General features: G+C 43.2%; 1 protein-coding gene and 1 long non-coding RNA gene across 14 annotated transcripts in view; one reads left to right on the top strand and one right to left on the bottom strand.

The window, feature by feature from the left end:
* Positions 1-14823, bottom strand: part of SIRT5 (sirtuin 5) — a 37837-nt gene extending 23014 nt beyond the window's left edge. Inside the window, exons 1-4 of one of the 13 annotated variants that reach the window (XM_008976758.6) lie at positions 14723-14815; positions 9397-9555; positions 4820-4969; positions 580-713 (exon numbers count right to left, since the gene is read on the bottom strand). In XM_008976758.6, coding sequence (XP_008975006.1) covers positions 580-713; positions 4820-4934 — 249 coding nt within the window. In that variant the 5' untranslated portion in view covers positions 4935-4969; positions 9397-9555; positions 14723-14815. The other 12 variants (XM_034961467.4, XM_034961466.3, XM_008976757.4 and 9 more) reach the window with 12 other exon arrangements.
* Positions 14824-14919: 96 nt separating this feature from the next.
* Positions 14920-16953, top strand: LOC106634852 (uncharacterized). Its single transcript, XR_001338193.4, has 2 exons — positions 14920-15057; positions 15815-16953. It is a non-coding gene; the product is annotated as an uncharacterized LOC106634852 (long non-coding RNA).
* Positions 16954-20929: the final 3976 nt, after the last annotated feature.

The raw sequence follows: 20929 nt of genomic DNA, 5'->3' as shown, positions 1-20929 counted from the left end.
TGTTCCATATTGTGATTATGATGCTGGCTATACAACTATGTCCATTTGTTAAAACTCATTAAATTGTACACTTAAAACTGGTGACTTTTACTTTATGTATATTAGATCTCAATAAAAATTGAATTAAAAAAATCCGCACCTTCACAGAACTTACATTCTGAAGGGCTTCCTATAAATTTTTGAATATCAAATCCTAACCCTTCAATAACTGACATTAGTTTTAACATGAAAAGTTCACAGAAACTTTATGTGTCATACTTGAGTTCAATAACTTTAGAATAAAGTAATGAATGATGCTAACCAAGGTCTTCTGATTTCACTTTAACACAATTATTAGGAGAAACTGTTACCTGAATAAATGCAATCCACACCTATCTAGGAAGGAAAGTGGCAGCCTTGCTTAAATTTTGATCTTAGTCATAGGAACTTTGTGTTTATGCCAAAATCAATGAGATAATAGGGTCACAGTTCACTTAAAAACATTTCCCCGGGGTTTCGGGGATCGGTATAGGATTTGAGTCAAACTCTGTTATGGTTTCATTCGACAGACGCTTTTAATGTTCTGGAAACTTTACAAACCTGGGCTTGCCATTTTCTCCAATAACCTCCAGCTCCTCTGAAGGTCGGAACACCACTTTCTGCACTAACACCAGCGCCTGAGATGATGACTATGTGCTTTGCTTTTGCAAAAAACTTCCGAAAATCTGCCATACCTAAACAGAGTGAAATCTTTATCAATCCAGTGTACTGTTTGGACATTTGTATCCCATATCAATTGTCTGTATCTTGAAACTTGACCTAGTGTGAAGTTATACTTTAAGATAAACAAACATCATTCCTGTACCATGAAAACACCATCCCCATGTGACCTGCTGGGTGAGTGTACACTATTTTAAAGCAGCAGGGGCTTTGGGCACACACAGCCGGCTCTGCACCGCAGCTCTGCCTCCCACACAAATGTGTGATCTCACGTAAGTTACGTACCTTTCTCCATCCTCACTTTCCTTGGCTCTTTGAGGTGCACAGTAGTGCCTTCCCTAGAGCAGGCATGTTACGAAGATTAAAAAAAGCCTAGTGGGAAGGAATCCATCTTCCTTCATAAAAGTAAAAACAAGCCTGTATGTTTGTGTGAGTGCTGAGTTGAGGCCCACTGGACCCCAAAGCCTACCCTTCCTCCCCAAGTTCACCTTCCCTTTGGGGATCTTGCTAATTTCAGCTTCCCTCAGCACAGCGACTGAAGGTGAGGGCAAGGGTCTTATTTGAGGACACATGGCCTTCTTCTTGACAAGTCAAATAGGAGCCAAACTTTTCAACAGGACACTGCCAGAGACTTGGGGTAGCAAAGGGAACTGAAGACAGAGAATAACACGAGAGGAAGTAATTGTGGACACAGACCATGGCTTGCCCTCCCGTCCTGCAACTCCAGGCAGTTCTCCTGCCTGAACACAGACCCACAGGGACAGCAGCTATGGTGGTGAGGGCTCCCTGCACCCCAAGTGCTATGCCAAGCACTTTACGTGGATCACAAGGTGGGATTTTTTCCCCCTGAAACAAATGTCCTCATCCTAGGACAAGAAGCAGGAGCCAGACTTGGAACTCATGATGGGGGAAGCTGCCACTGTTTCTCTTGGGCAGCAGAAACTGGGAAAGGGAGGTCAGCTGGGGACACAGCTTGTTTCTGCTTCTCTCCTAGGCACTGCAGCTCTGCAGGCCCTTGTAAGGTAAGCGCTGTGGCCCTGGAAAGCCAGAATTAAGGGGTACAACACTGAACATACACTGCCAGGAGGAGAACAGAGAGCCCCTTTTCTGCCCTCCCCCTGGAGAAGCGAGTGCTGTACCTCATTGCCTGCTGCAGGCCTAAGATACTGAAGCCGGGAATGCCCCACCCTGGATATGGAGATCTTCCAAGGATGGCCACCCTGTGTTAAAGCACTAAGAATTCCAGCAAATGTGGAACTGAATTCCTCAGCTGACTAAGCAGGCTTCCTGGCCTTCCTCTCTTGAGGAAATGGCAACCAAGGCTAACCCTTGGACTGAATGAATGACGGGAGGCTAACCCTCCCCTGACGGATGGAACCAGGGACAGGCAGGAAGCAGGCAAGGAAGAAACATAGTGGGATGGGGGCTCAGAGATGGTGAGCTTAAATATTAAAGTGAACGTGGCCTCATTTTGTATCCCAGCCATAAGGGGCATCCTACTGGTTTCTCATGTATGGCTGACTCCCTCTAAGCAGGGATGGAACTTACTCATCCTCATAAGCCCAGAGCCACACACTATGCCCAGCCTAGGATAGAGACTGTCAATAAGGGCTCAACCCCTCCTCCCCTTCCCTTCCTCTCTTCCCTACCATGGACTCCTGGTAAAAATGAATTCAGAAGAAGAATAGGCTTTTTCCTCTCTGGCTCCATTCATGTTTTGGCAGCACAAGGCTGAGAGAAATTAAGACGGTCATGGTGGAACAGAACAGAGGCCTCAGAAATAACACCACACATCTACAACCATCTGATCTTTGACAAACCTGACAAAAACAAGGGGGAAAAGATTCCCTATTTAATAAATGGTGCTGGGAAAACTGCCTAGCCATATGTAGAAAGCTGAAACTGGATCCCTTCCTTACACCTTAGACAAAAATTAACTCAAGATGGATTAAAGACTTAAATGTAAGACCTAAAACCATAAAAACCCTAGAAGAAAACCTAAGCAATACCATTCAGGACATAGGCATGGGCAAGGACTTCATGACTAAAACACCAAAAGCAATGGCAACAAAAGCCAAAATAGACAAATGGGATCTAATTAAATTAAAGAGCTTCTGCACAGCAAAAGAAACTATCATCAGAGTAAACAGGCAACCTACAGAATGGGAGAATATTTTTGAAATCTACCCATCTGACAAAGGGCTAATAGCCAGAATCTACAAATAACTTAAACAAATTTACAAGAAAAAAACACACAACCCCATCAAAAAGTGGGCAAAGGACATGAACAGACACTTCTCAAAAGAAGACATTTATGTAGCCAACAGACACATGAAAAAATGCTCATTGTCACTGGTCATCAGAGAAATGCAAATCAAAACCACAATGAGATACCATCTCACACCAGTTAGAATGGCAATCATTAAAAAGCCAGTAAACAACAGATGCTGGAGAGGATGTGGAGAAATAGGAACACTTTTACACTGTTGGTGGGAGTGTAAATTAGTTCAACCATTGTGGAAGACAGTGTGGCGATTCCCCAAGGATCTAGAACTAGAAATACCATTTGACCCAGCCATCCCATTACCAGGTATATACCCAAAGGATTATAAATCATGCTACTATAAAGACACATGCATACATATGTTTATTGCGGCACTATTCACAGTAGCAAAGACTTGGAACCAACCTAAATGTCCATCAATGATAGACTGGATTAAGAAAATGTGGCAAATATACACCATGGAATACTATGCAGCCATAAGAAAGGATGAGTTCATGTCCTTTGCAGGGACATGGATGACACTGGAAACCATCATTCTCAGCAAACTATCGCAAGGACAGAAAACCAAACACCGCATGTTCTCACTCATAAGTGGGAGTTGAACAATGAGAACACATGGGTACAGGGCGGGTAACATCACACACTGGGGCCTGTCGGGGGGTGGTGGGCTTGGGGAGGGATAGCATCAGGAGAAATACCTAATGTAAATGATGAGTTGATGGGTGCAGCAAACCAACATGGCACATGTATACCTATGTAACAAACCTGCACGTTGTGCACATGTACCCTAGAACTTAAATTATAATAAAAAAATAAATAAATAATTTAAAAAATAAAAAAGTAAAAGAAATAACAAAAGACGGTCACAACACGCCATTCTCGTCAGGTTGCAACCAACCCAACTACCCCACCAATCACACTAAAGCTCTACCTGAACTCACATCCCTTCCAGAGATAGGCTGCTTGTTTTTGTCAGGTTTGTCAAAGATCAGATGGTTGTAGATGTGTGGTGTTATTTCTGAGGCCTCTGTTCTGTTCCACTGTGACCATCTGAATTTCTCTCAGCCTTGTGCTGCCAAAACATGAATGGAGCCAGAGAGGAAAAAGCCTATTCTTCTTCTGAGTTCACTATAGACTAGGGCCCAGATAGGTTAATTTGTAGGTTTTTGCCAGGTAGAGCTGCAAAGTATTTCTGTCCAGGAGAAAATTTAACCTCATACTGCCCTATAGGACAATCACCAGTTTTCCTCCCCTGCAGAGAGATAAGGATTTTAAAGTACAAAACATGTGTAAAAAGCTTAAATGCAAATATTCTGGCAGAAGCAACAAAATGTCCTAGATGGACTTGAGTATCAAGGAGATAGGCTCTGAAGGTGCCCTAGAAGGGGTTACCTAAAAGAGAAGAGGACAGGTGGGCGCGGTGGCTCATGCCTGTAATCCCAGCACTTTGGGAGGCTGAGGCAGGCAAATTACGAGGTCAAGAGATCGAGACCATCCTGGCCAACATGGCGAAACCCCATCTCTATTAAAAATACAAAAAGTAGCTGGGTGTGGTGGCATGTGCCTGCAGTCCCAGCTCCTGGGGAGGCTGAGGCAAGAGAACTGCTTGAACCCAGGAGGCGGAGGTTGCAGTGAGCCGAGGTCGCACCACTGCACTCCAGCCTGGCGACAGAGCAAGACTCCGTCTCAAAAAAAAAAAAAAAGAGAAGACGACAGAGTGGCTTTCTCCAAAACCCTGCCCAATACCTAATTTGACAGAGACATTCCTCTCGAAGTGTAGGACTTTCAGGTACTTCACATTTGGCTGCAGGTGAGGCAATGGGTAAAATGACTTACTTGAACTTGGCCGAGCCATTTTCGGGCAAATCTGGTTTCGTGTGGACGCTGGAGGCTTCAGGCCACAATATAGCTGGGAAATCAATCGACCTGGGACAATCTGGAGAGGTCGCATCAGGGTTTGTTTGTAGTTCTAATGCTTGAGGCGGGCTTTAGAAAAATCACAAAAACAAATGGTGTAGAAACAATCAGCAAATATTTTTATATATGGAAATATGTATAAATATTTATATTTTATATATTACAGAAACGCATCATGTATATTATATTATACCCACACGCACACATACACGAATGTCCTTTAAAAAATCTTTAGTAACAGATCATCCTCTGAACTGGCTGTTTTCCGTTTGTGTTCTCAAGTGCTCCTAGAGGTGCAGAGGTGCCTTGGAGCAGTGCTTCTCAAAGCGTGTTCCCTAGACCAGCAGCGTCGCCATCACCTGAAATCTTGTTAGAAATGCAGCCTCTGGTTCCACCTCAGACCTGCTGAATCAGAAGCTCTGGGGGTGGACCCCAATCATCTATTTCCAGGTGATTCTAGTAACTACTCAAGTTTGAGGACCACTAAAATGCACGAGAAAGGGTTAAATATGAGAATTCATTTGAAAACTTGCTGCTTTTCAAAAGGTATGAAGCCAGGTGCAGTGGCTCATGCCTATAATCCCACCACTTTGGGAGGCCGAGATGGGTGGGTCACCTGAGGTCAGGAGTTTGAGACCAGCCTGACCAACATGGTGAAACCCTGTCTCTACTAAATACAAAAAATTAGCTGGGAGTGGTGGTGCATGCCTGTAATCCCAGCTACTCAGGAAACTGAGGCAGGAGAACTACTTGAACCCCGGAGGCAGAGGTTGCAGTGAGCCGAGATTGTACCATTGCCCTCCAGCGTGGACAACAAGAGGAAAACTCCATCTCAAAAAAAAAAAAAAAAAAAAAAGAACAAAGAAGAAAAAAAAAGGTATGAAAACCACCACTAGTCTCTCAACTTGCGGTCAAAGTACAGTTTCTTTCTTTTATTTCAGACAAGGTCTCACTCTGTCACCCAGGCTGGAGTGCAGGGGCGTGATCACGGCCCACTACAGCCTTGACTTCCTGGGCTCCAGCGATCCTCCCACCCCATCCTCCCCAGTAGCTGGGACTACAGGCACGCGCAACCATGCCCGGCTAATTTTTGTATTTTTGGTAGAGACAGGGTTTCACCACGTTGGCCAGGCTGGTCTTGATCTCCTGAGCTCAAGCCATCCACCCACCTAGGCCTCCCGAAGTGCTGGGATTACAAGCATGAGCCACCACGCCCAGCCCAAAGTAGTTTCTATGAGAATGTAATTTCTAACTGAGAACTAAATTCTGAAGGGAAGAAGTGTACTGTGACAATAGTATTAAGATAACATTGTGTCACAGAAACTCGTGGATCTTAAGGCACATTCAGTAAATCTTTGTCTATACCTGAGGAATTTTATAAAAAGAAAACAAACACAGAGAAAGACAACATTTGGAACAATGACACTGATTGTCCAACAAAACTGTGGGGTCAGAAAATATAACGGTGGTTGCCAGAAAGGGGAGGAGTGATTAAAAAGGGGCATGCGGGAATTTTTTTTTTTTTTTTTTTTTGGTGGGAGGCAATGGTATATATCTTGATTGTGGTAGTAGTTACACGACTGTATCTGTCAAAACTCATAGAACTCAATACTAACAAAGGGTTAATTTTATTAGACACATATTTTACTTCAAAATAATGAGTATAGAGCTTCAGTTTTACAAGATGAAATGAGTTCAGGGGATTAGCTACACAACAATGCGAATAGACTAAACTGTACCCTTAGTAATGGTTAGAATGCTAAATTTTGTTACATGTGTTTTACCACAATTGTATTTTGTAAGAGAAAGGCAAGGGGATAAAAGAATATACCTTAACTTTCTTGCATTTGCTATAAAAACAAAAAAAGAATTCACAAGAAATTAGTAAAAAGAATTGAGTATAGGGTGGGAAACGCTATGTAAGGAGATTAGAGCTGAGCAAGGATTTTCAATATATGTGTTTCTATATTGTTTGGATTATCAATGCCTTCCAGTCCAAGGAACACACTTGTACTCGAGCAAGTTGCGAGAGATAGAACACGCCATGAAGAACTGCAGCATCTGTTAGGAACCTGGAATGGACTGATTAGAGGATTTGTGCTTGTGTTAGATCATGTTGGGGAGAGGTTCATGGAAGTGGGGCTTTGTTCTGGATTTGATGCTGTTAATGGATCTTATCTAAAAGGTGGAAGGAATGAAGAGAGGCTAGAGCTGTGAGTGGCCAAGCAGGAGTCCCTCATGTTAGCGGCATGGGAGGATGTTTGGTCATCTTTGTGGCTTCAACAATGTTCCTGTTTCGGTCCCAGTTCAGACATGATTACTGAGTGGCCTTGTTCTTGTCCTGACCCATTGTGGTCACAGAGTGGCCCTGTCTGATATTGGTGCTCTGTGACGTGGTTTATGTTCAACAGAACACCAAGGCCTATCAGATAGTGCCAGGCTCAAGACTAGAAGCAAACCAAATGTCCATCAATTTATAAATGGGTAAACAAATTGTGGTTTATCCATGCCATGAAGACTCTTCAGCAATAAGAACAAGAATCTTTAAAAGTGTTATCCAATAATAACTCTATAGTAGAAAACCTGGCAGCTACCACCTTAACCAAGTGATCAAAGTTAACATCACCAGTAATAAGACATGGCGACTCCACCTACCTCCTCATATGATGCAATGAGAAGGGAAAAGCATCACTTGTGTGGCATTCATGACTGCAATTTAGTTATGAGAAAATGCCAAACTCAAGCTGAGGGGCGTTCTACACACTCTACAGTAAAACTGGCCAATACTCTTCAGAAAAGTATCAAAGTTTTGAAAGATAAGAACTGGAGAAACTGTCCCAGGTCCTAATGAGACATGACAAGTAAATGCTACGTGGGATCCTGGGTTGGATTCAAGACCTGAAAAGGGACATTAGTAGGACAAATGGCAAAATTTGAATGAAGCCTGTAAATTAGTTACTAGTACTGTATATGTAAATGTCTAGGTGTAGTACTTGTCCTGGTTTAGATCATTGCACTCTAGTTAGGTAAGATGTGAACATTAGAGGAAATTGGGTAAATGGTATAATGAGAACTCTGTGTACTATTTTTGCAACATTTCTGTAAAACTAAAATTATTTCAAAATAAAATTGCTTCACAACAAGAAAAAAAAGGGCCAGCCATGGTGGCGCACACCTGTAATCCCAGGACTTTGGGAGGCTGAGGCAGGAGGATCACTTGAGCCCAGGAGTTTGAGACCAGCCTGGGCAACAAAGTGAGACCCCATCTCTACAAAAAAGTAGCTGGGCATGGCAGTGCATGCCTATGGTCCCAGCTACTCAGGAGGCTGAGGTAGGAGGATCACTTGAGCCCAGAAGGTTGAGGCTGCAGTGAGTCATGATTGTGCCACTGGACTCCCTGCCTGGGTGAGTGAGACCCTGTCAAAGAAAGGAGAGAAGGCCAGAGCAGGAGCGAGAGTGAGGGAGAAAGAGAAAAAGAGAGGAAGAAACAGAGGGAGGGAGAGGGAAAGAGAGACAGAGAAGCATTATGCTAAGTGAAAGAAGCCAGATACAAAAGGCTACATAGTTTTTGAGACCATTTATAAGACATTTTAAAAAGGCAAAACTGTTGGTACAGAAATCATACCAGTGGTTTCCAGGGACAGGGGTCGGGGGAGTGAGGGGGAGCAAAGAAATTTTTAGAGCAACGTAAAATTACATTATCTTTATTTTTGTGATTTTTTTCAACACTCATAGAACTGTATAATAAAAAGGGTGAATTTTACAGTGCGTAAGGAGTAATATGATAAACCTCACCTACAAATAAGCAAGCAAGTCAACACGTTTTCAGTGTATCCTGTCTCTTCTGCAATCAAAAAGACTGTAGAAGAAGATTGACACTCAAAAAGAGAAGAGGTTAGAGAAACATGGTGTAGTGTCTCCAGAACAACCTCAGGGGACAAGGCTGTCTGGCTGCCTAAAGTTACTTCTGCAGGGAAGGCAGGCAGACTGGCTGCTAGAGGGAAGTGAACAGACTCATGGGCCCCAGCAGCCACTCTGGTGAGCAGCTCCCAGACTCAGTGACAATGGTGACATCCAACCAACATGAATATCACCCCAGTGCTTGATTTAAAGAAAGCTTGAGGAAAATGGATTGCCATGATCTTCAACTAGCATGGGCATGATAAACTTTTGACAAACTTCAATTTACCTGGAAAACTCGGTAAGGAACAAATGAGGTGCTAATATAGTTTGTGGGTTTTTTGTTAAAATCTGGAAAAACTTAAACATATACAAAAATAAACAGTGTAGTATGGGGAACCCTTATATTCTTATCACCCAGCTTCAATAATTAGGGGCATGAAGTTTTAAAAATATCGTTAGAGATGACAATTATTAAACTTGCATGTCATGAAAATTGTGACGATCAAAACTCTGAATACTGCCTAACCGTAACTAAAAGCTTCTTATATGCTGCATGAAGTTACTTAGGCTATCATCTTGAGCTTAATACATACCTTTAGTTATTTCTCCCAAAATGAAGATGGTTGTCTCCACTGCTGCTTTCTAATATATTTGAATCTGGAGACATCAATATAATACAGACTTCTAATTTGATCCAGAAAATTATTTTCTTCTTCTGTAGGTTTTTATATGTTAGAAAACATTTCCACTTACTGTAAAAGAATTCAAAAAACTACTGAATAAACTGTCATTTTTTTAATCAGGCATGAAGGTAGGATTGTAAAAGTCATTAAGAATTTAAAAGAAATTAAGAACAATGTCACCTGGAATTATTCCCAAGATCGTAAATGTTTGTAACATAAAACTATTTTCTTAGTCTTTATTTGCGACTACAAAGTATTTTAAGACTAAAAGTCTAAATACAATTTAGTATTTGCTACTAAATAGTCTTTTAAGATACTACTACAAAGTCTTTATTGAAAACATCCTTTGTGCCAACATGTATCTGCTTTACTAGGGTGTCAGGGCAGGCAGTGGTTCTAGTTTCCACAAGGTTACAACCCTGTTCAAATTTAGAAGCAATGTCAGAAGGGTGACAGGGCACCATTGTGACAGTTAGAGGAAAGAGGACTCAGGGTGAAAGCTACCCTGGGTGAAGACTCCTGCCTTGATTTTATCTTCCAGGTGGGAAAAGAGGCCTTGAGGGAGGAAATAAACTCATTGATCAGTCATTGGGAGCTTTTTGGTTGCTAGGCAGGTTCTTATAAATTGACATTAATCCAAGTAATGTCATTTAATGATGCCTTTTCATGAAATCTGAAACTCACCTAACAGATTTTTTTTAAAAGCCTGTATGTTCTCTGTGAAAAAGGGGGGCACCCTACCAATTCTGAAAGATAGAAGTGAAAGATTATATCAGAAATTTGAGGGAAAAAAATTTACAGAAAACTCAGGACCTGATGGCTTCACTGATGACCTGAATTCTACCAAATATTTAAAGCAGAACTAATACCAATTATTTTCTTTTTTTCTTCTTCTTTTTTTTTTTTTTTTTTTTGAGATGGAGTCTCGCTCTGTCCCCCCGGCTGGAGTGCAGTGGCGCCATCTCCACTTACTGCAAGCTCCACCTCCCGGGTTCATGCCATTCTGCCTCAGCCTCCTGAGTAGCTGGGACTACAAGTGACCGACACCACACCCGGCTAATTTTTTGTATTTTTAGTAGAGACGGGGTTTCACCGTGTTAGCCAGGATGGTCTCGATCTCCTGACCTCGTGATCCGCCTGCCTCGGCCTCCCAATACCAATTATTTTCAAACTCTTCTAAAAAACTAAAGAGGAGGAAATACTTCTAAACTCATTTTAGGAGGCCAGTATTACCCTGACACCAAAGCCAGAGAAGGATGTTACAAGAAGAAAAACTACAGACCAATATCCCTGATGAACATAAATGCAAAAATTCTTAACAAAATACTAACAAACTGAATTCACTGACACGTTAAAAGGATCATTCATCATGATTGAGATTTATCCCTGGAATGCAAAGATGGCTCAACATACACAAATCAATAAATGAGATATACCATATTAACAAAATGGAGGACAAAAACTGTATGATCACCTCAAAAGATGCAGTAAAAGCATGTGACAAAATTCAACATCTTTTCATAATAAAAACTCTCAATAAGTATAGAAAGTACTGTGACACAGAAAGACCAAATATGACAAACTCACAGCTAAATCATACTCAACGGTAAAAAGTTGAATGCTTTTCCTCTAAGATCAGGAACAAGACAATGATGCTCACTCTCACATTGTCTATTCAGTGTAGTACTAGATGTCCTAGCCAGAGCAATTATGCAAGGAAAGGAAGTAAGTCATCCAAATAGGAAGGGAAGAATTTTTCTATATATGTTTTCTATATATAAGATCTATATATAATATAGATATGTATATAAAATATAGATATATAATATCTATGTATATAAGATATACAGAGAGATCTATAGGGATATATAAAATATATATATAATATATAGAGACATATAAGATATATGAGATTTCTATATATAAGATCATTTTATCAGCATGATCCCTGTTTGATGATAGTATGATTTTATATACAGAATACACTAAAGACTCAACCAAAAAAAACTGTTAGAACTAATAAACAAATTCAGGGAAGTTGCAGGATACAAAATCACATATAAAAATCAGTGGTGTTTCTATACTCTAACAACAACCTATATGAAAAGAAATTAAGAAAACAATTTCATTTATAAAAGCATTAAAGAAAAAACCACTTCAGGTAAATTTAACCAAAGATATAAGACCTGTACACTGAAAACCATAAAACACTGATGTGAGAAAAGAGACACAAATAAATGTAAAGGTATCCCATGTTCAGGGATTAGAAAAATTAATGGTTGTTAAAATGTCCATACTATCCAAAGCAATCTACAGATTCAATGTAATCTCTATCAAAATTCCAATATCATTTTTCACAGAAATAGAAAAAACAATCCTAAAGTTCATATGGAATTGCAAAAGACCCTAAATAGCCAAAGCAGTCTTGAGCGAAAGGAACAAAGCCAAAGGGATCACACTCCCTAATCTCAAAATATATTATAGGGCCATTGTAATCAAAACTGCATGGCACTGGCATAAAAATGGGCACATCAACCAATGGAACAGGAATAGAAAGCCCAGAAATAAGCCCAAGTATTTACAGTCAATTGATTTTTGACAAAGGTGCTAAGAACACACAGTGGGAAAAGGAAAGTCTCCTTAATAAATGGCATCAGGAAAACTGAATATCCACATGCTGGATAACAAAATTGAGTCCTTATCTCACACCATATACAAAAATCAACTCAAAATAGATTAAAGTCTCAAACATAAGACCTGAAACTGTAAAACTAATAGAAGATAACATAGGTGAAAACTCCATATTAGTCTGGGCAATGATTTCTTGGCTAGGACCCCAAAAGCAACAAAAGCAAAAATAGACACATGGGATTGCATCAAACTGAAAAGCCTCTGCACAGCAAAGAAAATAATTAACAGAGTAAAGAGACAACCCACAGACTGGGAGAAAATATTTGCAAACCATGCATCTGATAAGGGGCTCCTATCTAAAATATATAAGAAACTCAAAAAACTCAACAGCAAAACAAAACAAAACGAATAACCCGGTTAAAACATGGACAAAGAACCTGAACAGGTATTCCTCAAAAGAAGACATATGAATGGTCAACAAATACATGAAAAACGCTCAACTTTGCTAACCACCAGGGAAATGCAAATTAAATCACACTGAGCTACCAACTCACGCTTGTTAGAATGGCTATTATAAAAAAGATCAAAGACAACAAGTTTTGTCCAGAATGTGGAGAAAAGGGAACCCTGGTACACTGTTGGTGGAATGTAAATTAGTACAGCCATTTTGGAAAACAGTATGGAGGCTCCTCAAAAATCTAAAAATAGAATTACCACATGACCCAGAAATCCTACTTCTGGGTATATATACAAAGGAATTGAAATCAGTATGTTGAAGAGATAGCTGCATTCCTGTGTTGTTTTCAGCATTATTCACAATAACCAAGATATAGAAGCAACTAAGTATCCATCAACTGAGGACCGAATAAAGAAAATGTGGCACATATATACAATGGAATACTATACAGTCTTAAAACAGAAGGCAATTCTGTCATTTGCAACAACATGGATGAACCTGGAGGACATTAGGCCAAGTAAAATAAGCCAGGCACAGAAGGACAAATAGCATATGATCTCACTTACATACTTGGGGTCTAAAAAAGTTGAACTCATAGAAGCAGAGTAGAATGATGGTTACCAGGGGCCTGGCAGAGGGCTGATGTGGAAGGGAGGGATGTTGGTCAAAGGATACAAAGTTTTAGTTAGGTAAGAGGAGTAAGTTTTAGTGATCTACTGCACAGCATGGTGACCATGGTTGATGATATATTGTATATTTCCAGGAGAGTAGATTTTCACCACAAAAAATAAGTAGGTGAGGTGATGGATATGTCAATTAGCTTGATTTAATCTTTCTACAATGTATACGTATATCAAAACATTACACTGTACGCTATAAATATATAAATTTGTCAATAAAAATAATTATATCAATATACATATTTATATAAAACAAAATACATGCTAAGGATAATGCAATGAACTGCAAAAAGTTGTACAGGCTCCCAATAAATAATTTTTGAACGCCTAAGAGCTAAATAAATGCAATACATCACTCCCAGGTGTCTCCACTAGGGGGCCCCATTCCCTCCCGTTCCATCACCTGCTTTCCTCAAGGTCGTCTCCACCCTCCTATTTGTTGATACCCGGCCTCTGACCCAGTTCATCACTTTCCCGGGCTTCCGGGCGCCACCTTCTTCAGGTTTTCCTCCTACCCCTCCAGCCCTGCCCCTCTGGATATCCCATCCTCCCAGCGCTCCAGACTGCATGCGGCCTCCCCGCCCCGTGTCCAAGAGGCAGCTTCCACTCCACGCGGGCAAGCCTGAGCTCCAGAGCCGTCCTCAAGCCGCCTCCTCCCGAAGCACTGGGACTTCATCCTTCCGGCTGCTACTCGTGCCCAGGGACTAGGCCCTGAGCCTTCCCTTCTCGCACGCCCCATAGCCAAGCTGCTCAGCAGAACCTGACGGCTCCACCTTCAAACTACGTCCGGAATCCGACCCCTCTCCACGCCCACTGCCTCCACCCCGGCCACCTTCCTCGGTCACCCTGGCAGCTGCAATGACCAGGGTGACCTTTCTGAAAAGGGAGGCTCCGTTCGGAGCCCTCGCGGGGCTCCGCAGCACAGCGGCCTCCCATGCCCACCTGCTCGGGTGGGATTACTTTCCAAGCCCGTTTCCATCCCCCTCCCTGGTCTCCAGCCGCAACGACCCCCACGCAGAGCCCGGAAGACCTTGGGCCCCGCACATGCTGCCGGCCCGCTAAGAGTTCTGGGTACCCCCGGAGCGCCTTCCAGGCTTTCTCCTAGAAGCGCTGTGTCCCGACCGCGCTCCGGACCTGAGCCACGGCTCACCTGGGGCAGCTCGCGCCCCCGAAGACAGTCTCCCACGCCCCGCCCCCCGGGGTGCCTCCCTCCCAGCTCTCTGTACCCACCCACCATCCCCCACATCCCTTCCTCCAACCGCTAGCCAGTCACCAGCCAGGGACCGCAGGGCAGAGGCCGGGCCGCGCATGCGCACCGCGGACCGGTGCCACCTCCGCTCGCGAGCCCGCGGCAGGCCCTGGGCGGTGCGCGCAGTCCCGCGAGAGCAGTGCTTGGTCGGGGCCTCGAAGCCGGAGCCCGAGCGGGAGAGGCCGCGGAGACCCCGGCCCGGCGCAGGCAGAGACGCACCTGCGGGAGGCGGGCGCGCCGGCTGGAGAGGAGGCCGTGGGGCGGAGCGGCTCAGCGTTCTGCTCGGCTGCAGCGGCCCCTGCCGGAGACCCGGGCGCCGTGGTCTTCTTTATAATTGAAGGATTGTCTCTCTGTTTTTATTTGGGGTGGGGGTGGGGGCGGCGCAGTGACTTGCTTCGACTTTGTCAGCTTCCAGGGTTCATTCCACTGCCCAAATATGTAGTGAGTTACTACCGGCTTTGCTTCCTCCTTCAGCAAACGGCTGGACCACACAACTTCAGGAGAGAGGATTTTAAATGTTAGGGTCATTTTCCCTGAAACGATTTCAAATGACGGTGAGTTGGTTCCCAGGCTAGGCCACCTAACCTCGAACGCAATGACGAGTGCACTCTGACTGCTGAGCTGAGAGCCTTCCGTGGCTCTGGGACCCGGTGACTCACGTGGCTCCGCATGTCCCCGTTCCCTTAAAATCGGAGTCTTTCCTTTTTCTTGGATTCCGGCTTGCCACCAGCACCACTTGGCAGAATGGAATTGCTTGCGGGCATGTCAGTGGACTAGAAAGGGAAGTAAGTGGTCTGAGAACTTGGGAGCCAAAAATGTTACATTAACATTTTTTGCCTACCTAAAATCTCAGCCACTTCCCACAGTTTGGCTGGAAATTCAGCCCATATTGAGGCCCTTCTCACTCCTGCAGCTGTTACCAGCAACTCAGAGGTTTATGGAGTAACGAAATTGGGGAGGGCCTCACATCCGGCTGCTGTTTTTCCCCCTAACGTGTATGGTGCTTATTCTGAGCCAGACACTTTAAAGAACTGCACATTATTAACCATTTTAAATCGTCCCCACCACCTGATGAAATAGGTACTGTTATCCCCACTTTATGGGTGGGGAAACCGAGGCCCAGGGAGGTCAAGTAACTGCGCAAAGCACAAAACTGTTGAGTAGTAGTGTTACCAGGGCAGTCCTGGAGAAATCGCTCAGAGGGCAAAACTGAGAGCTCATTATTTTCTTAAACAGTAGACAGCTGAAAATGCTCATTGTTTTTTAAACCGTTTTGTTTGTTTGATTTTTTCCTCGTCTCTTTATCTATAGGTAACCCAGCTTAAAACAACTGCGGTTGGCCCGGGAGCCTCACTGCCCTTTGCCAAGTACCAGAGAAAGATAAGGCCTACTAGGAACCAGAGAAAACCAGAACCAGCCACCCCTTGTTACTTTTAGATCATTAATACATCATTATATGCTCCACTCCCGACCCGTAGAAGAGAATCGCCGCCATTTTCTGATAGTGCATTGTATGAAGAGGCATGTTTATGAAATGCACCTGTGCGTCTAGAGTTCCTCCCGGCATATGCTTGCATGCCTCCCCACTCCAAATCTAACGCCTTACAATTCCCCAGCTTCCCAAAGCTCCGGAAGAAGGGGGTCTCTAGAGTGAAAGTTTACTCCTTCTCTATTCCTGGCCAGGAATGAAACCCGCTTGCCGTTTTTTCCAGTTGGTGTGCTTTCTTTGCAACTGATACAGACTAGGAAAAGAACGCAATTTACCAGTAACAGTAGAGCTGGGATTTAAATCTAAGTGTTTTGACTTCAAAGACAAGGTTCCAAGCTGCTACACATACCAATTCTCGTTAAAGTGTATTCCATTTCTTTTGTGCTTTCATATTGACCATTGTGTGTTAATCCTTTCAATTGGAAGAAGAGGGAGACAGTGCCAGTTATTGCAAACTTTCACAGTCCACAGGCCCGATATGTAGCCTTCACCACCCACAGGTTCTGCCACTTCTGGGGCATTATATTCCATCAAGATGGAGGCACCTGCCATCCACATACCAGCCCTGGAACTCATCCCTTCCCCCAGACTTGGAAACGCCAACTCTCCCTGACCAGTGTCGAGCCACTTCCTCATCTTGATACATCAGCCACTATCCTTTCCATCTTTCAGGCAACTCCAGCTTAATTTCTCGATGGCCTTGCCCTTCTAAAAGGCCGTTCTCTTTTCCCAGATGACTTTTTCCTATCCCCTCCACAGTAACTCCCCTCATCCTTCCAGTCTCAATTCAATTGTCCCTTGGTGGGGTGGGGCGGGGGGAGCCTTCTTAAACCCTCCTCCCTCACAACTGCATGAGGTCCCTTGTCTCTAATATAAGCTCCTGTAGCACCATGGCACTTATCCCAATTGAGATTTTAAATATATTTCTGTGTATTTGATTAAAGTTTCTCTCCTCCACCAGGCTGTGAAGGTGATTTCTTGTTTTGTTTTGCTCCCCGTGGTATTCCCAGCACCTCAGGATCCCTTATAGTAGATGCTGAATTAGTAAATACATATTAAATAAATGAATGAACAATCTCACAGGAAAAGCAGCCTCAAACTCAGAGGATAATGGCTTGGGCTATCTTTACTAAAATTTAAGAGGCGAATGACCTTTTCTTTCTGCTTATGAGTGTCTGTAGCAGCACAAAATAAAAAATAAACAAGCAAGATAGAGTTCATTGATAACTCATCCTATTTACAGAGGTTTTCCTGGGACATGTGGGTAGGTGACAGAAGAGTTTAGAAGCACATACACTGGAAAATAATTTTGCCTATTTCCTTTGGTGAGATTCAGACATGTCAAGCTTTAACTCTGGAAAGAAAATCTCTCTCCATCCTGAGTTTTACATCCTCTTGGGATCTCTCACTTTACTGGTTATCACTGCTGTCTCTCAGGGGTGAACTGTCCTCTTTAAGCTTCTGGTGCAAATATAAATATGGAAATAAATGCCTAGGGATTTATTTCCTAGAATGACCCTGCCCTGAGTTGGAGCATCACATACAGCACCACGAGTTGTGACCCTAACCTCCATCAGCTGGTCAGTGCATCTGCGTGTAACATGTAGCCATAGCATTCTCCCGACCCTGCTACACACAGCAATAGTGCACACAGCACATCTTAAGAAATAAAATTGACATGAATAACTGAGAGGTGGCAGACAGGAAAATGGGGATTGCAGGTGTTTGCATGCTCTGCAGTGAGGAAAGCTAGGTTGTCAGGACAAGTCTGCAACAGAAGGCAGTCTGGGGCCATGAGAACAACACACTGTCTTTCGATGGCTGGATGGTTGGATGATGAGCCCATATTCTTTTCTTTCTTTCTTTTTTTTTTTTTTGAGACAGAGTCTTGCTCTGTTGCCAGGCTGGAGTGCAGTGGCGTAATCTTGGTTCACTGCAACCTCTGCCTCCCGGGTTCAAGCAATTCTCCTGCCTCAGCCTCCCGAGTAGCTGGGACTACAGGCGCCTGCCACCATGCCCAACTAATGTTTTTGTATTTTTAGTAGAGACGGGGTTTCACCATGTTGGCCAGCCTGGTTTCGAACTCCTGACCTCAGGTGATCTGCTTGCCTCGGCCTCTCAAAGTGCTAGGATTACAGGAATGAGCCATCCCTGACCAACCAATTAGCCCTTTTTTTTTTTTTTTTTTTTTTTTGAGACGGAGTCTCGCTCTGTCGCCCAGGCTGGAGTGCAGTGGCGCGATCTCGGCTCACTGCAAGCTCCGCCTCCTGGGTTCAAGCGATTCTCCTGCCTCAGCCTCCCGAGTAGCTTGGACTACAGTGCCACCACGCCCAGCTAATTTTTGTATTTTTAGCAGAGACGGGGTTTCACCACGTTGACCAGGGTGGTCTCGATCTCTTGACCTCGTGATCCACCCGCCTCAGCCTCCCAAAGTGCTGGGATTACAGGCGTGAGCCACCACGCCCGGCTGAAATTTCTGTTCTTTATAAATTACTGTTCTTTATAAGTTATCCAGTCTGTGGTATTCTGTGACAGCAGCACAAATGGACTAAGACAATACCCCAATCCATCTCCAATGAGGTGTCCAAGTTCTCTACTCTCCCAGTGTTTACCATTGGATGGAAGGTTGTCCATAGTTATTGGGTGGGGGTAGGAGGGAGTTTAGTGGGGAAGGTCCATGCTTGAGGACCTCTTTGTCTCTGATACCTTTCCACCCTGGTCTTTGGTCTCTACAATTGTTCAAGGATGAGGATCAAAGTCCTAGCAGTTTCCAAATGCTGATTCTTTCTCTGATGAGAGACCTGTATAGTTTGGGGGGATTCTTATAACCTTAGCTCCCTTGACATGGTCTCCTTAGCTTCTGCATCTTGGTAGGTTTGGATCTTTTCCAGCAGAGGGCCCTTCTCTTGACAGAAAGCTGGTAGAACAGGATTCTCTCCAAGAAAACTAAAAGCCAACTCCCTTTCCCATGGGGCCGTATCAAGTCCGTGGAAAACGTGCCTGAATCTTTTCACTGCTGAATCCTGGAAACACAGGCATTCCTAACACAGCCCAAACTCTCTTGGGTCTGTTCCCTCAGGCCCACCTAGCCACTTCTTTCCTGTGGGTTTTCACAGGTACATATTGGCTACCAGTCCCTGAGGTCCTCCAGCTCTAGGGACACAGGTCAAGCTCTCTGGGTGTTTTTCTGAAGCCCTCCTCATTTGTCTTGAGGTGTAGGGAAAAGCTTTGTTCTCCTCACCAATGAGAGATAAGAAACATACCTGCATTTTAACAACGATAGTCAGAGAATTTTTTTCCTTTTACGTGTCTCTGGATGAGTGAGGGGCTAATAATGGCATAACAGTAACAATAGCTAATGTTCGCTGAGCTCTAAGCACCAGGCACTATTATGAACATTCCCCATGGGTTATTCTATTCTTCAATCCTCACAATGACCCAGTGAGGTAGAGGCTTTGATTTTCTTCATTTTACCGCATGGACAGATGAACTAATCTGCCCCTGGTCACGGAGTTGCTAACTACAGGGTCAGAATTTGGACCCAGGCCTTCTGGCTCCTGAGCCCATGCTGTTGCCAACTATGAATAGTCTAGCACCTCTCTTTCAAAGGTGGGGGTGCTCGTCACCTCTTTTCTTCTCAGCCTTCTGAACCTAAGCAACATTCTGAGGCAACCAGGGACATTGCGTGTAATATCCTGATACATGAAAACATATATATATAAAATGTGCATTTTTTTCTTTTGCTCCCTACATTGCCTCTATTTTCTCCTGCTTCCTTTTGTGTTTGTTTCAGTCTCTCATGTTGGAGGCTTTCCTCAAGTATCTGATGATCCTTGACTGTCTGTTCACAGCAAGACACCAAAAATGGATAGGATGATCCCAGGTAGGGGTGGGGGTTGAGGAATGGCTTCACTGTTGGGCAAGGATAGAGCTAGTTCATTGGAGGACACAAAAAATGTCAGTCTTTGAGGCTTTCAGGTATTTAAAGAAGTATCATACAGTATCCTGTTGGTGAAAGGTATGTGCCTGTTTGCCAGAGTTTTCCTGACTGAGTCGTGGAAGAGGGTTTGGGATGGGGTGGGAGGTCCTTAATATTAAAATGTAGACTTTCTCTTAGTCCTCTTTTTTTTTTTTTTCCCAGTGCAGCATCTCTCCCTCACTCTCCTCTGCTTGCTGTCCCCAGGTTGTCCCCAAGAGTGGTGCAGTTTTTCCAACGAAGAAAACTTTCGCTTTGTACAAGCATGTGGGGAGGCGAAGGAGAGGAGAAGATGGGAGGGAGGGGGAAGGAAGCAGAATTTTTTTAAAAGCTATGCAGCTCTAGAAACTGAATCCTATTGATATTTTTGAAGGGAGCAAGTTAAATGTATAAATTGCTTTAAGGAGAATTAATAGATTTATGATAGTGAACTTTCCTATTTGAAAACAATGTTTACCTTTCCATTTATTCAAGTCATCTTGTAAATCTCCCAGGAATGTTTTCAACTTTCTTCATATGAATTTTCCACATTTTCCTATTTAATTTATTCCTAAGTATTTTATAATTAAAAATAAGTTGTGGAAGTTAACCAAAGGATGTGTTCATTTCGAAAAGTCATCTTTACATGAAGAACTGAACAAAACAAAAAATAAGACAGTAGGTCGAAAGCTAAGAAACACGAGAATAAAAATCCAATATTCTTCAAATTGACTGGGTAGATGCAGCCACCTCTAGTATAATTTCATCCATCCATCCATCTATACATCCATCACAGCATCCATCCATTTATATACTCATTCATTTATCTTTTATGTGCCAAAAACTGGCTAGGCCTTCAATGTGAGCTCTGTATGAGTACTGATAATATTAGCAGTGCATGGATGAAATAATAAAACTCTACTATCAAACATACTCTTTTTGTTTTTTTCTTTAGCCCCTCCTCAAAACTTTAAATACTGAA

The sequence above is a fragment of the Pan paniscus genome, chromosome 5 (genome assembly GCF_029289425.2).
Source record: "Pan paniscus chromosome 5, NHGRI_mPanPan1-v2.0_pri, whole genome shotgun sequence".
Lineage (NCBI taxonomy): Eukaryota > Metazoa > Chordata > Mammalia > Primates > Hominidae > Pan > Pan paniscus.
Note: the sequence above shows the minus strand (reverse complement) of the source record. Positions and strands in the feature narration are given on the sequence as shown.